We start from the raw sequence: 16,127 nt of genomic DNA, 5'->3' as shown, positions 1-16,127 counted from the left end.
AACCACAGATTCTGGATTAAACAGTGTACAGACAACTATGTGATCGGTATGAAGACATGGCGCTGATTGGAAAGCAAAAGGGATCCTGAGCACATCAGAATGCAGCAGCGTGAGCGTATGACAGCCTAAAAGTAGCTCAGGAAATCAGGAAGCATCCATTAAAGAGAAAAGCTCCTTCCCTTCCCTGTTTTAACCTTGGACCGCCCGATCGACTTGGACTCACTCCCAAGAGCCCAGATTTATTTTACAGAGAAAAGTGAGGAAAAACCTATGCCATGGAAAAAAAAAGTGTTGGAAAAGCCTGCGAGAAGGATTTAAACGTCAGTAATAAGGGTGTGTGAAATCTCAAGATGATCTGAGAGAAACACTCGACTAGATTTCGATTGTGAACATTATGAATGTTTTGTGTGTCGTGGCATTCGTGCATTTCTGTGATATATGTGAAAATGCATAAAAACGTATGCCACTGAGCTCTCACCAAACAGAATTTTTGCCTTTAAATGCCAATCATTAAACAGCTTTTTAGTAATCATCTTTAAAGCATTATAGGATAAGAGACTCATGTCCAGCAGAGTGCAGCAGATCAGACACGGATCTGCTCGTACACTGTTTAATACGAGTCATAATGCTCAGAAACAGCAAACTAAACATTAAACATTAAGCATTAAAGGACTAAGCAGTTTGCAAAAATACTTTAAAAGTGTACAGAACGCGTCAGTGACGAATTAAACAGGACAGAGTCCATCATCTAAACGTCAGTCAGTTCAGTGAAGTTCAGAAATGACTTTTCTAGAAACAACAGATACTTGCACTGGAGAGTAACTGTACTGGAGATAATAACTGTATGTAAGCCGAGTTAATAACAGGACTGACGCTAATGACAGTACGTAACTGGAACATATAACAATTATAACCTTGTCCTTTTCCAAAATCTGCTCATTTTATTCATTTACTATTGACTGGCATGAAATTAAGACCAAACATCTCCATCATCTGCAGGATGGAGGAACATGCAGTGATTCTGCCAACATGTGAACACCTTTATAACTTTATAAAGACATGAAACAATGGACTGAACGATCATCATCATCCCAACACTCACTCAGAGCTGCTCATGTCTACTTTAAACAACATCAGATTTGAAGATTTCAATCCACTAGCTCATTTAAAGTTGAATTACCTTAAATTATCAATTTCTGCATGCATGTGTGTGTGTGTGTCGTACCTGGTCAGTGCTGCTGAGCCGCTGCGGCTGGTGTTCAGTGTGTCAGTGATCTGAACATTCCATGCTCTGAAACTCAACAATGAGACGGACTGAAGACGCCTATGAGAGCATGACATCATCAGCACGCCCTTATATGGAGCCTCTCACAGCCATGAGCTCATGCATGTATGTGTGTGTGTGTGTGTGTGTTACAGGGCAGAGTGTGTGATTAATGTGTTAAATATCTGTAGTCTGTATGTCAGTGCTCTGGAAGGCAGCGCATGTGTGTGTGAGATGAGAAACTTTCTTTGCATTACATTTCCTTCTGGTTTTCCTCACTTGAAGTCATTAATTACCCCAAAGGGAGAAAAATTTACTAACATTTACAAAACACAGAGAAACATCCGTGTGTGTGTGTGTGTGTGTGTGTGTGTGTGTGCGTGCGTGACAGACAGAGATCAAATGTAGCCAAAATGTTAAGTTAATTAGTTGCTACCTAAGTCTTGTTTCATAATTCTTGCTAGCACTTTATAGTAAGGTTTCCTTAGTTAACCCAATCAATTAAAAATACTTCTGCAGTTAACGTTAATTTTAACACTTACTAATGCATGTTTTAGATCCAATGTATCTGTTATGTTTAGTCAATGCAACGTGAACTAAAAGGAACATGATTTTAACAGTTTATAATTTAACAAAAAATATAAACATCATCAGAGTTTTATCACTAATGTAAAAATACATTGTTCATTGTTAGCTCATGTTAACTAAGGCATTAATCTTAACAAATGAGACCTTAGTGTAAAGTGTTCATTTTAATGGACAGAACTGCATATAATCTATACTGTTCTATCATTTTATTTGGTTTAAATCGTATTCCTGCTGATTGGTTGATCTAAAGTGTTTTCTACATTGTTTTAATGTTTTGAAAATACAGAAAGTGCAAATTTAACACAAATTTTAACACTATTTGAAAGAAATAAAAGAGCGTCAATATTAAATTTCTTTAAATCATAAATTAACTCATGAACTTTAAACCTTCTGTCTGTAACGAGTCAACTTAATCTTTCTGAATCTGAATCCAGACATAAGATGAATATCAGAAGAACATGGGCAGCTCATAAGTGACCTCACAAACCATGTTTATGATGTAATACCCATGTCATTATACACATTTGTGTCCTCATAAACCATATCTTCAAGAACACACACAAACTCTCACACACACGAGTATTCCTATCATTGTGGGTTCATTCCATAGCTGTAATTGTTTTTTTACTGTACAAACTGTATTTCGTAACCCTACATCAAAACCTACCCCTCACACGAAACTACAGGCATTTTTAGATTCTCAAAACACTTCATTCTGTGTGATTTATAACCTTGTTTGTGTCCTTGTAGGGACATTTGGTTCCTATAATGCAGGGAATACCAGTACACACAAACACACACACATTTATCAATTTGGTTTCATTTGATCTATGTCTCACACTCACACTTACACACATGCACTAAGTCTCATACACACTCTCTTGCACACTTACACTCTCTCCCACACTTGCACACTCACACACTCGGACTCTTGTGCACACTTATGCCTGTACACTCTCTTACACATTCTCTCTAACACTTAAACACTCTGACTTTCTCCCACACTCACACACTCAGACTCTCTCACACACTTATGCACACACACTCTCTTACACTGATTTCTCGCACACTCACTCTCTCACACACTTAAACACTCATACTCTTATACACACTCACCCTCTCGCACAATCAAACAATCAGACTCTTGGGCACACTTACACACTCACACACTCAGACTCTCTTGCACACTCACACACACTCTCTTGCATTCTTGAGCACTCACACTCTTTTACACATTCACTCTCTCTCGCACACTCAACCACTCACACTCTTATACACACTCACTCTCTTGTGCACACTTACACTTGGACTCTCGCACACATGTGGGAAGTCATGGCCTAGTGGTTAGAGAGTTTGACTCCTAACCCTAGGGTTGTGGGTTCGAGTCTCAGGCCAGCAATACCATGACTCAAGTGCCCTTGAACAAGACACCGAACCCCCACTGCTCCCCGGCGCCGCAGCATAAATGATGTCCACTGCTGTGTGTGTGTGTGTGTGTATGTGTGTGTGTGTGTGTATGTGTGTGTGTGTGTGTGTGTGTGTGTGTGCCCTTTGGATGGGTTAAATGCAGAGCACGAATTCTGAATATGGGTCACCATACTTGGCTGAATGTCACCTCACTTTCATTTACATACACACTTAGACTCTCGCACACTTATGCATGCACAGTCTCTTACACACTCACTCTCGCACGCTTACACACTTGAATTATCTCGCACCCTCAAACAATCTGACTCTTGCACACACTTACACACTCGCACACACACACTCGAACTCTCTTGCACACTTAAGCACTCATACTCTTTTACACATTCACTCTCTCACACACACTCGAACTCTCTTACACAATTACACACTCACACACTCACTCTCACTCTCACACACTCGGACTGTCTCACACACTTATTCACTCACTCTATTTTACACACTCTCTTACACACTCACTCTTTCACACACTTATGCACTCACACTCTCTTGTGCACACTCTCTCACACACACACACACACACACACTCACTCTTACTCACACTATCATCTGGAAGTCATCTGATGGCCTCAGCTCTGATTGCAGAAGTTTCAGGGCAACACAAACACATTGTCCACTGCTTGTGTAACATCCTCATTCCTCCACACAAACAACACAGATTCATTAATTTAGAATCACAATCAGAGTGTCTGAGAGAGAGTGTGTGAGCCACATGTGTGTAAGATCAGCAAACGATGACGCAACGCTCACATCTGCTGTCAGGAGAGCTGGATTTATGCAACATCTCCAGATGAAGCTTCAGTGAAACAAACCATCACAACACTTTCATCTCACAAACATTAAACACCATCAAGTGACTTTCTAGCAGCTTCCTGTTTAAACTCTTTACCAACAACCGATTAACTTACAATCACAGTAAGACCAGGCGTCACCACATAGTAATGCTTACTGTAATGTGTCCAGTCTCTATACTGATACGTTTAGTAATCACAAACCATCTTCAATATCTTCTAACACCGTCACTCAAATGACTGATTAAATGGGAAAAATCACAACTTTAAACTGTTTTTTCATTAATACTTTTTGAGAATTGCTTACTCTTGATTAGAACACAACCGACTAATATTCATATGATATCAGCATGAAATCTAAATTCACCATCTGTTTTGTAAAAATGCTAGAGACCTTCAATTTAACAACAGATGCTATTTCCATTTACTTACACTGAATGCTCAGATGTGTGCACTGATATATCTGCTACACAAAATAACGACAAAATAGCTAGTTATCATGAGATCGTTTATACCTTTCTTATATTTCATCATATATAACGGCGCTATGATAAAGCACTTAGAGACATAACAGCATGACTTTGAAAGCATATGAACTGCATTACAAACACATTTAGCTTGACCTGACAAACAAATCACTTCATAGAGACCAGAATGAGATATTGAGATTTCTCTAAACATCTGTACAACCGAAATGTTCACCATGAAAAAAACAGACTGCTGCAGTTAACAAGTAAAACACACATAAACACTGGTGGTTTTGTAATACCAACACAGAGACGTAATCAATCAAAACGTGAGGAAAGTCAAACAGGCTCAAGTAACCAAGTTTATCATTTCTGGAGCACATGAGATGGCCTGAGCCTCTGATTGTAAATCTGACCGTGTGTGTGTGTGTGTGTAAAGAAACAGTCAGATGTTTATATGGTTCTCGTGTCCTGCAGCTGATTACCTGAGAATAATGACATCATAACTGAACCCATATGAGCTGATGATCTCACTGCGCAGGAGTGTGTGTGTGTGTGTGTGTGTGTGTGTGTGTGTGATATCACCGCTGGCTGTTTTGCCTGTCGTTCCAGTACAGTGTTGTTCAGTTTCTAATTTGAAACACAAATGTTTGTTTACAGCTGGAACGGAGGAACTGAATCCACAGTGAACGGATCCGTCTGATCGGATCTGGTCAAAGATTCTATCATTTTTTAAATAGATTAGAGTTCATTATAATCACAAACACAAACCCCACTAACATCAAACTTACACTGGACACAAGACATCACACAGGACATTCCCAGATAAATACACACACACACATATGTGACCTTTGACCTCAGGCTGCCTGGTTCTGATTGGCTCTCAGGTTCAGCTCTGCAGGACTCATGGGTAATGAACACATGACATCATCTCCTCTGGCCTTCAGCTGATGAGCAGAACACGAGTTTCCTTACAGACAGAAGATCCCAAACCGTCTCACTCTGTGTTATAATGAATAATGGATGTCAATTCATCTTTAAAATGTCCCATCTTCTCTGGAACTGGGGTTGTACACTACATAGCAAATCTCAACTGCTTGATTATTTATAGTCACAAGAAATAACTTACATCATCATCCGGCTCTAATCTGATAAATGCACCTCCTCTGCTTAATGCTCTTCAGCTCAAAAACAGCAGACAGCTTCTTGATAATTATACCAACAAACCCTCAGTGACATCATGTCTGCTCGTCTGACACATGAAGAACAGAAGCTTCGTTAATCATAACGGGAGAAATCTGAAAGAGAAATGAGATGAGATTTGACCTGAGCGCAGAAGAACAAGAAGCTTCTCTGTTCTGAGATTCATCTGAGATCAGAATCAGAGTCTTTCATCCTTCACAGATCATCTAAACCTCAGTAAACTCATCTGCTGTCTGAAACACCTTACGATCCACAGACTGAAGAGTGTTTGTGATGCTTTCATCTCTGACGTGTTTGACTCACATCCGGCCTTCACTGAGGAACACAGCAGACATGACACTCGTAGTCTTTCTCTTGCCTTTCTTACACATGTATCAAATCTACAGTCCTGAGAAGGCTGTGATACTCAGAGACGCTGATGTGAGGCAGAAGTCCCTGTGTGTCAGTGCTTTGGCTTTTGAGCTGAACTCTGCTCAACAGCGAGAAGAGATTTTCACCTTGTAAGCCTGTAAAACTCTGTGACGGTCTGATTTTGTCTGTGAAAATCCAGCAATCACATGGAAAGATAAACTCACAAACTACAGCCATTCACCAGAACATGACTGCTGGAGACTCACCTATTGATCAGCAGCAAAGGCTATATTACTGGTGTTGTAGAAGTTAACATGATCATAACAAAAATATACCTTTAATAAATGACATGCAATAATGCTTCTATTAAGCACATGAGAGTTTGATTCCCAGTCAATGCATGAGGCGATCAAAAGCAAGTAAGTGACTCTGGACAGAAGCACAGATGTCACTGTGAGCTTCGCCTCAACAGAACTCAGTCAGCCCTTGGTTTCAGCTCAAACCGCACACGAGCAGCCTCCAATGCCTCTTCTGGAACCGAATGCTACCCTGACACTGTCAGACATCTGAACACATGGGCTGAAGAAACACTGACTGGAGATGCACAGATGCCAGATACCAATCCATCAGAGTGAAGAACAACTACCTGCCAGTGGGGACAGAACATGGTTCTTCTTCTGACTTGTTCTGTCTTCTTCGAAGCATAAACTTCACGTTGATGAATTTCTCAGGAAGCGGGCGTCAGAAGAGCAGCGAGACTAAAGCAAACACAAACATGATGGATGCATCTCCTGAAGATCTGTGGAAACTCCAGAAGATTCCTCTGCGGCCCAGCGATGCTCCTTACAAGGCACTCGGCTCTTTCCAGAGAAACACACACACATTTGTGAGGGAGAAAAAAATGATGCATAAAAAACCCCACAGCATGTGTGTGTGTGAGTCTTTAGTGTGTGTGTGTGTGGTTTTGAGCGCTCTATCACAGATATGTCATCACATTACATCATGCGCTGAAGGCCCCGGGGCCGAATGAGCTCACAGTCACTGACACACATCTGTAAACACGTCTGCAGTGTTTGATTCGTTCCCTCACAGAAGATCACTGAACACACACACCAGATCCTGTCCGCACAACCGATGTTCAACACATCCAAACAAGAGCCACTTCAACTTTTCAGAAGTTAGATCAAATTCAACTTGATTAGAAAAAAAACTACCTAGCACCTTGCTCAACCAAGTTGATTAGAATTAAAAATTAAGGTTTTGAATGTAGTTTTAAGTTAGTTAAAATAACATTTTTCAAATGGATTTTATTATATTTTTTCTTTCCATTTTAATCTTAGCTTTTTTTTTTTGGTCATTGTTATTAAAGTCAGGTCATCTTTATTTATCTAGTGCTTTTAACAACACAGATTCTATAAACCGTAGTTCTTATTCGTTTTTATTTCAGCTTTAGTTTTATTTTAGTTCATCAAGTTGAACTTAAAGAAAATTAGAAATTATATTTTGCCAACTAGCTAAAAATATGTTCATATTTTTTAAATGTTCTTATATTTTATATAACAACAATGATTTGTAATGGTTTTAGTTTAAAGTTCAGTTTTGGTTAACAATAATATCCCTGCAGAAGAGAATCTCTGCTTCACACCATCAAATAACAAACTAATGACTCTAATTAATTAACGAATAATGAATAAAACATTACTATATTATGTGTGTCCAACTGTATCCTGCAAGCACATTCATATAAAGTGAAATATACTATACAGCAAAATTAAAATGTAACTATACAGCTTTAGTTGGATGAATGTAACACTAAAACATGAAGATAATAAGGTATCATAAACATTAACATCAGCTGTTTGGAAACACTATAAATAGATTTGAGTTGACCTGAAGCCTCGTCCTGCTTTATTTAACTCACTAAAGGAAGACCAGCGAGTGTGAATCCGTCTGAATCCTGCAGGATATTTTTACTCACACCAGCATTCAGTTCCTTCTGTAAAAAGGCACCAGGTCGCTCTATTTCTGCTGCTGGATTCATTATCAGCGCGGCTTATTTTCATCTACTCAGACTTATTTTTAAGAGCCTTGTAAGGCAATGAAAATGGAAACATCATTAGCTAAATATGTCTCTGGCAGCATATAAAGTGAGTGTGTGGACTCAGATCTCTGTCCAATCTGGACGGTTCAGTTCGGTTCCTCATTCACAATCTGTGCTGAGACCGGAGCGTCCGATCAAACATGATGAGACACAGACACAGACGTGTTCTGCAGCACATACTCGCGTGTGTATGTAATGTGTGCACACGCCAGAGAGGAAATGATGTCATACTGCTACAATGAATCCTGCAGCAACAGATCAACACACAGAGATCTGAAAACAAACAAACAATCACTTAAAACACTCTTGCATCTATGCTTTCTAGAGACGTGGGGAAAAACCTGACAAATAGAAAGTGTATCGTGATCCGTTTAAACAAGGAGTCGCTGTTAAATGAGTCCTTATTATCTGAATAAACCACTGCAAACTGCACAGAGCCACACACACACACACACACAGAGAGAGAGAGACACATACAAACTTTCTCTCATACACACACACACACACACACTTCACCAAACCAAACACTGATAACACAATCACTTCAGCCAGAGTCGTGGTAAATTACACACCACATCCACACAACAATATTTATTAAATCTGAAAGATGGCACAAAAAGAACTCAAAGAAGTTAAAACTTACTAAAAATTATGTAAATGTTAGAAATGTTAAATTAAAATAATGTTAAAATAAAAACATTATCAAAACCAAATGAAATGTAACAAATCAGAAAAATCTAAGATCTAAATATAAAAAGTAAGCTCAGTTAAATACATTTAAATAAAATAGCTTATTTTAAAATTAAAACACTTACTAAAATGAATTAAATAATAAAAATGCTCAATTGAAATAATGTTGAAATAAAAGCATTTAAAATAAAACAGTTTTTCTCAATAGCTAACACACAATTCATGAAACAGTTTTCTCACAACTATAAACACGTCTCAATACTACACACCAGCTTCTGCAGACTTCCAGGTCAAAGTCAAATGTTTTAGTCAATAACACACCCTCTTTTGTCAGACTCAAACTTTGGCCTCAGGTGACACACAGACCTGTCAAATACACAGACTAGAGAAAACTAGTGAGATCAGTTCAAAACACTGTTACAAAAAAAAATAAAAAAAACTTTTCATATTATTTTATGCAACTATCTTTCAATCCACAATCCCTTGTTTGTCTGTATGACTATGATGACAGTGATTCAGTCTGCAGACTGGATGAAGAAACTCTCTAGTGCGCATGCTTCATGTGTTCACTCATGCTATGAAAACCTGTGTTTTTGACTGTGTGATTACACTAACCTTTTGTGTCTAAACCGAAGGATATACTTTTGACTTTGGTCTACATGACAGAGAAAGCTGAGCTCTGACCTCTCTCTCTCCTGCTCCAGCAGGCCGGTGAACTCGTCGCTCTTCCTCATGAAGTCACTGTGGTTCCTCTTCTCATCCTCGAGGCGGTGGAGTGTCTGTCTGTGAGCTTGCTCCACCAACAGCAGCTGCTCCAGCATCCTTCTGTAGGTCTCCCGCTGCTTCTCCACCAGCCTGTCCAGCTGACACACAAACAGAACACGCTCAGAACATGCTCAGAACACACACAAACATGCTCAGAACCGCTCAAAACACACGCAGAACACGCGCAGAAGACACTGAGAACATGCTCAGATCACCCTGAAAACACGATCAGAACACGCTCAGATCACACTCAGAACACGCTCAGATCACCCTGAAAACACAATCAGAACACGCTCAGATCACACTCAGAACACGCTCAGATCACCCTGAAAACACAATCAGAACACGCTCAGATCACACTCAGAACACCCTGGAAACACACTCAGATCACGCTAAGATCACACTTAGATCACGCTCAGATCATGCTCAGAACACCCTGAAAACACGATCAGAACACGCTCAGATCACGCTCAGATCACGCTCAGAACACCCTGGAAACACACTCAGATCACGCTAAGATCACACTTAGATCACGCTCAGATCATGCTCAGAACACCCTGAAAACACGATCAGAACACGCTCAGATCACACTCAGAACACGCTCAGATCACACTCAGATCACGCTAAGATCGTGCTCAGAACACCCTGGAAACACGCTCAGAACACGCTCAGATCACACTCAGAACATGCTCAGATCACGCTCAGATCACACTCAGATCACGCTAAGATCGCGCTCAGAACACCCTGGAAACACACTCAGAACACGCTCAGATCACACTCAGAACACGCTCAGATCACGCTCAGATCACACTCAGAACACGCTCAGAACACCCTGGAAACACGCTCAGAACACGCTCAGATCACGCTCAGATCACGCTAAGATCACGCTAAGATCGCGCTCAGAACACCCTGGAAACACGCTCAGAACACGCTCAGATCACGCTCAGATCACACTCAGATCACGCTAAGATCGCGCTCAGAACACCCTGAAAACACGATCAGAACACGCTCAGATCACACTCAGAACACGCTCAGATCACACTCAGATCACGCTAAGATCGCGCTCAGAACACCCTGGAAACACACTCAGAACACGCTCAGATCACACTCAGAACACGCTCAGATCACGCTCAGATCACACTCAGAACACTCTCAGAACACGCTCAGAACACGCTCAGAACACCCTGGAAACACGCTCAGAACACCCTGGAAACACGCTCAGAACACGCTCAGATCACGCTCAGATCACACTCAGATCACGCTAAGATCGCGCTCAGAACACCCTGGAAACACGCTCAGAACACGCTCAGATCACACTCAGATCACGCTAAGATCGCGCTCAGAACACCCTGGAAACACGCTCAGAACACGCTCAGATCACACTCAGAACACGCTCAGATCACGCTCAGATCACACTCAGAACACGCTCAGAACACGCTCAGATCACACTCAGACCACGCTAAGATCGCGCTCAGAACACCCTGGAAACACGCTCAGAACACGCTCAGACTACAGCTGAAGATCTTTGCCCGAACCCGATGGGACCCGACGGGTTCGGTTGGGTTCGGGCTTAATTTACATCATCTTACGCGGGCTCGGGTCGGGCTTGGGCTCGCGCTCCGGTTTGCGAGGTAAACGAGCGGTCATGTGATGTGTTTCGATTAGCGCAAGAAAGATGCGAAAATGTATGCTGAGAGGTGTAACGGAGGCTTGCCTCTGACGATTACGTTTTGGTTGCACCAGCAACTAAAGCAAAGTCTGAGGTGTGGAAAGGTTTTGACCATGTTAATAATGAGAATAATGAGTGAATAATGACGCACCATCAGTGAGCGTGCTGAAGACATCTACAGTGGATTCAATCATTTTCCTACAAAAAAACATCTAGGCTAGTCTAATCTCTGTAATTAAAGGTTTTAAAATGATAACTAAATATTCATTGAGTAAATGCAGCATAATGTGGACAGAGTATTTACGCTAATGTTGGCAATATTCTTTTATTAAATGTCAGCTGCTAGTGGCGAAGCAAATCCGGCGGAGCCTTTATCTTAATTTCGTTATTGCCAAATACCCATCTTAATTAAAAATTTATCTTAATTTGATTTGTTAAAAAAGACTTGTTTTATTGGTGCGTTGGTCTGTTTATAGGTTAAATGAGTCTATGTCTATTAAGAGTGCTGAGATGTTACGATGTTACAGAGGACTGCTGTCAATCAAAATGTACTTGTCGGGTTCGGGCTGAAACCTGTCGGGCTCGGGTCCTGTCGGGCCTAACTTTAAAGGCCCGATTACAGCTCTAGCTCAGATCACACTCAGATCACGCTAAGATCACGCTCAGAACACCCTGGAAACACACTCAGATCACGCTCAGATCACACTCAGAACACGCTCAGATCACGCTAAGATCACGCTCAGAACACCCTGGAAACACACTCAGATCACGCTAAGAACACGCTCACATCACGCTCACATCACGCTCAGATCACGCTCAGAACACGCTCAGATCACGCTAAGATCACGCTAAGATCACGCTCAGAACACGCTCACATCACGCTAAGATCACGCTCACATCACGCTCACATCACGCTCAGAACACCCTGGAAACACGCTCAGAACACGCTCAGATCACGCTTAGAACACCCTGGAAACACGCTCAGATCACGCTCAGAACACGCTCACATCACGCTCAGATCACGCTCAGAACACGCTCAGATCACGCTCAGAACACGCTCATATCACGCTCAGAACACGCTCAGAACACCCTGGAAACACGCTCAGATCACGCTCACATCACGCTCAGATCACGCTCAGATCATGCTCAGATCACGCTCAGAACACGCTCAGATCACGCTCAGAACACGCTCAGAACACGCTCATATCACGCTCAGGACACGCTCAGGACACGCTCAGGACATGCTGAGGACACGCTCAGAACACGCTCATATCACGCTCAGGACACGCTCAGGACACGCTCAAAAAAACGCTCAGATCACGCTCAGAACACGCTCAGAACACGCTCATATCACGCTCAGAACACGCTCAGACAACGCTGAGGACACGCTGAGGACACGCTCAGAACACGCTCATATCACGCTCATATCACGCTCAGGACACGCTGAGAACACGCTCAAAAAAACGCTCAGAGCACGGTCAGAACACGCTCATATCACGCTCAGAACACGCTCAGAACACGCTCATATCACGCTCAGAACACGCTCAGATCACGCTGAGGACACGCTCATATCACGCTCATATCACGCTCAGAACACGCTCAGATCACGTTCAGAACACGCTCAGAACACGCTCAGATCACGCTCAGGACACGCTCAAAAAACGCTCAGATCACGCTCAGATCACGCTCAGGACACGCTGAGGACACGCTCAGAATACGCTCAGATCACGCTCAGGACACGCTCAAAAAAACGCTCAGATCACGCTCCGAACACGCTCATATCACGCTCAGAACACGCTCAGATCACGCTCAGGACATGCTGAGGACACGCTCAGAACACGCTCTTATACAACGCTCAGAACACGCTCAGATCACGCTCAGGACACGCTGAGGACACGCTCAAAGAAACGCTCAGAACACGCTCAGATCACGCTCAGAACACGCTCACATCACGCTCAGATCACGCTCAGAACACGCTCAGATCACGCTCAGAACACGCTCATATCACGCTCAGAACACGCTCAGAACACCCTGGAAACACGCTCAGATCACGCTCACATCACGCTCAGATCACGCTCAGAACACGCTCAGAACACGCTCATATCACGCTCAGGACACGCTCAGGACACGCTGAGGACACGCTCAGAACACGCTCATATCACGCTCAGGACACGCTCAGGACACGCTCAAAAAAACGCTCAGATCACGCTCAGAACACGCTCATATCACGCTCAGAACACGCTCAGACAACGCTGAGGACACGCTGAGGACACGCTCAGAACACGCTCATATCACGCTCATATCACGCTCAGGACACGCTGAGAACACGCTCAAAAAAACGCTCAGAGCACGGTCAGAACACGCTCATATCACGCTCAGAACACGCTCAGAACACGCTCATATCACGCTCAGAACACGCTCAGATCACGCTGAGGACACGCTCATATCACGCTCATATCACGCTCAGAACACGCTCAGATCACGTTCAGAACACGCTCAGAACACGCTCAGATCACGCTCAGGACACGCTCAAAAAACGCTCAGATCACGCTCAGATCACGCTCAGGACACGCTGAGGACACGCTCAGAATACGCTCAGATCACGCTCAGGACACGCTCAAAAAAATGCTCAGATCACGCTCCGAACACGCTCATATCACGCTCAGAACACGCTCAGATCATGCTCAGGACATGCTGAGGACACGCTCAGAACACGCTCTTATACAATGCTCAGAACACGCTCAGATCACGCTCAGGACACGCTGAGGACACGCTCAAAGAAACGCTCAGAACACGCTCAGATCACGCTCAGATGCTTTCCCTTGATGTCTGGTTTGTTAGGAGAACAATATTTGAAAATCTGGAATCTGAGGGTGCAAAAAATCTAAATATTGAGAAAATTAAGTTGTTTAAATGAAGTTCTTAGCAATGCATATTACTAATCAAAAGTTAAGTTTTGATATATTTACGGTAGGAAGTTTACTAAATATCTTCATGGAACATGATCTTATCTTAATATCCTAATGATTTTTGGCATAAAAGAAAAATTTATCATTTTGATCCATACAATGTATTGTTGTCTGTTGCTACAAATATATCTGTGATACTGATGACTGCTTCTCTGCTGTAGGGACACAAATATCATACTTTTCACACCAGTAGATTTCTATCCACGATGTCGAGAGACAATATTTTCTGATTTTGCTAAATTTTTTTATTTGTTAATATGACCTATAAAGCCACAGAAAAGCTGTGCATCTCTCTAACAAAACACAATACTGTAGAAGTTTGACTTGAAGCAGCACTGCACAGACCGTTCTTTGTGTGACATCAAAGTACAACAAGAGTGATTCGAGAGCATTTTTGTTGTCAAAACGTTGAACTTAAGTGAGTAATATTTGACCAGCAGTACTGTCCTTTAACTCCAGTATAGAGTTGTGTTCTCTGTCTGCCTCTGACTCTCGTACCTCGCTCATGGGCTTCTCGTAGATGTCCTCCTGCCAGCTGCTGCTCTTGAATTGGATGGCGTCTCTCTGCAGCGCCTGAAGCACCTTCGGCGGCGTCACGAAGCCGTATTTGGCCTCCAGCAGAGGCAGATCGATTTTATCAGCTTTGAGGACGGTGATCACCTCGTCTCTGGCCTGCAGCAAACACACGTGTCATTAAAACACAGAAACAAACTATGGATTCATTAAGGGAAGTACTTCTGTGTTTGCATTTAAATCTGAGTGAATATTAACTGCCTGGAGCTCTAATTAATTTTCCTTTTATGTTGATTTCATTTAATGAGGGACTGGCTGATGTCTCTTTGTTTTTAACAGGGTTTGACTTTCTGCTTCAAAATAAAGACAGCAGAGGTGAACCGGTGAAACTTAACTAATGAACATCACCATACTTCCCCACTTGATTGATTACATTAAGAATTGTTCTGAAATGTTATGTTTTTATATGCAATAATATGCCATAATTTGGATTCATTATCAGTACATAAATCCGAAAATTTTATGAATATTTGATTTTACGGATACATTAAAGTTTTTTATTGAGGGGATTTTGGATTTCTCTTTTAGCAGTCCATAAGTCATGAAATACTGTCCACAGACAGAAATCAAACATTTTCACCATGTTTTTAGAGGGGGAAAATGGTGTATATATCAGTGTGAATGAAATATTCACAAACCCCTCAGTAAAACCCATCTGAATATAGATAAGAATAAAACTGCTCTATTTGTTGTATGTAAGTGCTGCAGAAGCGCAGGAGAAAACCTTTAAAGACATGGATCGGAACTGAAATCTATAGATGCAAATACTTAAAGTGCAGTAAAAAATCTTCAGTGTTTTCTTTCCACTAGTTTAAAATAACACTTCAAAATAACTTACATGAAGTTAATAGACCAAAATCTCAAAATTGACCAATGCATTACAAAAAAAGATTTTTTTGAATGTAGTGTCTCAACTTAAATGGTCAGTCAAGCCCATGAATAAACTTTTATTCAGAAAAACTCACAGATTTACTTGTATTATATTGTTCAGAGCACTAAAACAACCTTTACAAGCCAGACGATGATCACAATCAACTAAATTACAGCTGGTTTTGTTTAATAAATTTACTTAATCAGTCTCAGGGAAACATGGTACAATGTGGCTTGTCTAAAGGCCTGTTTACATCTGTAATAAGAACTATAATGATATAATGTTGTTGATTGGATGTTGAGATGTGGGCGTGACATATTCAGATGAGCGTGAGTTT

General features: G+C 41.7%; 2 protein-coding genes across 6 annotated transcripts in view; both read right to left on the bottom strand.

The window, feature by feature from the left end:
- Positions 1-16,127, bottom strand: part of cpxm2 (carboxypeptidase X (M14 family), member 2) — a 268,101-nt gene that overhangs the window by 147,485 nt on the left and 104,489 nt on the right. The gene's annotated exons all lie outside the window — the stretch shown is intronic.
- The window catches only part of LOC132122540 (filamin A-interacting protein 1-like), a 46,889-nt gene that overhangs the window by 9,042 nt on the left and 21,720 nt on the right, over positions 1-16,127 (bottom strand). For both annotated transcript variants that reach the window (XM_059532913.1, XM_059532914.1), the window contains exons 3-4: positions 14,845-15,018; positions 9,628-9,806 (exon numbers count right to left, since the gene is read on the bottom strand). In XM_059532913.1, the coding sequence (XP_059388896.1) occupies positions 9,628-9,806; positions 14,845-15,018 (353 nt within the window). The remainder of the gene's footprint in view (positions 1-9,627; positions 9,807-14,844; positions 15,019-16,127) is intronic.

Source organism: Carassius carassius, chromosome 40 (genome assembly GCF_963082965.1).
Source record: "Carassius carassius chromosome 40, fCarCar2.1, whole genome shotgun sequence".
Taxonomy (NCBI): Eukaryota; Metazoa; Chordata; class Actinopteri; order Cypriniformes; family Cyprinidae; genus Carassius; species Carassius carassius.
This window is presented reverse-complemented; position numbering and strand designations above follow the sequence as displayed.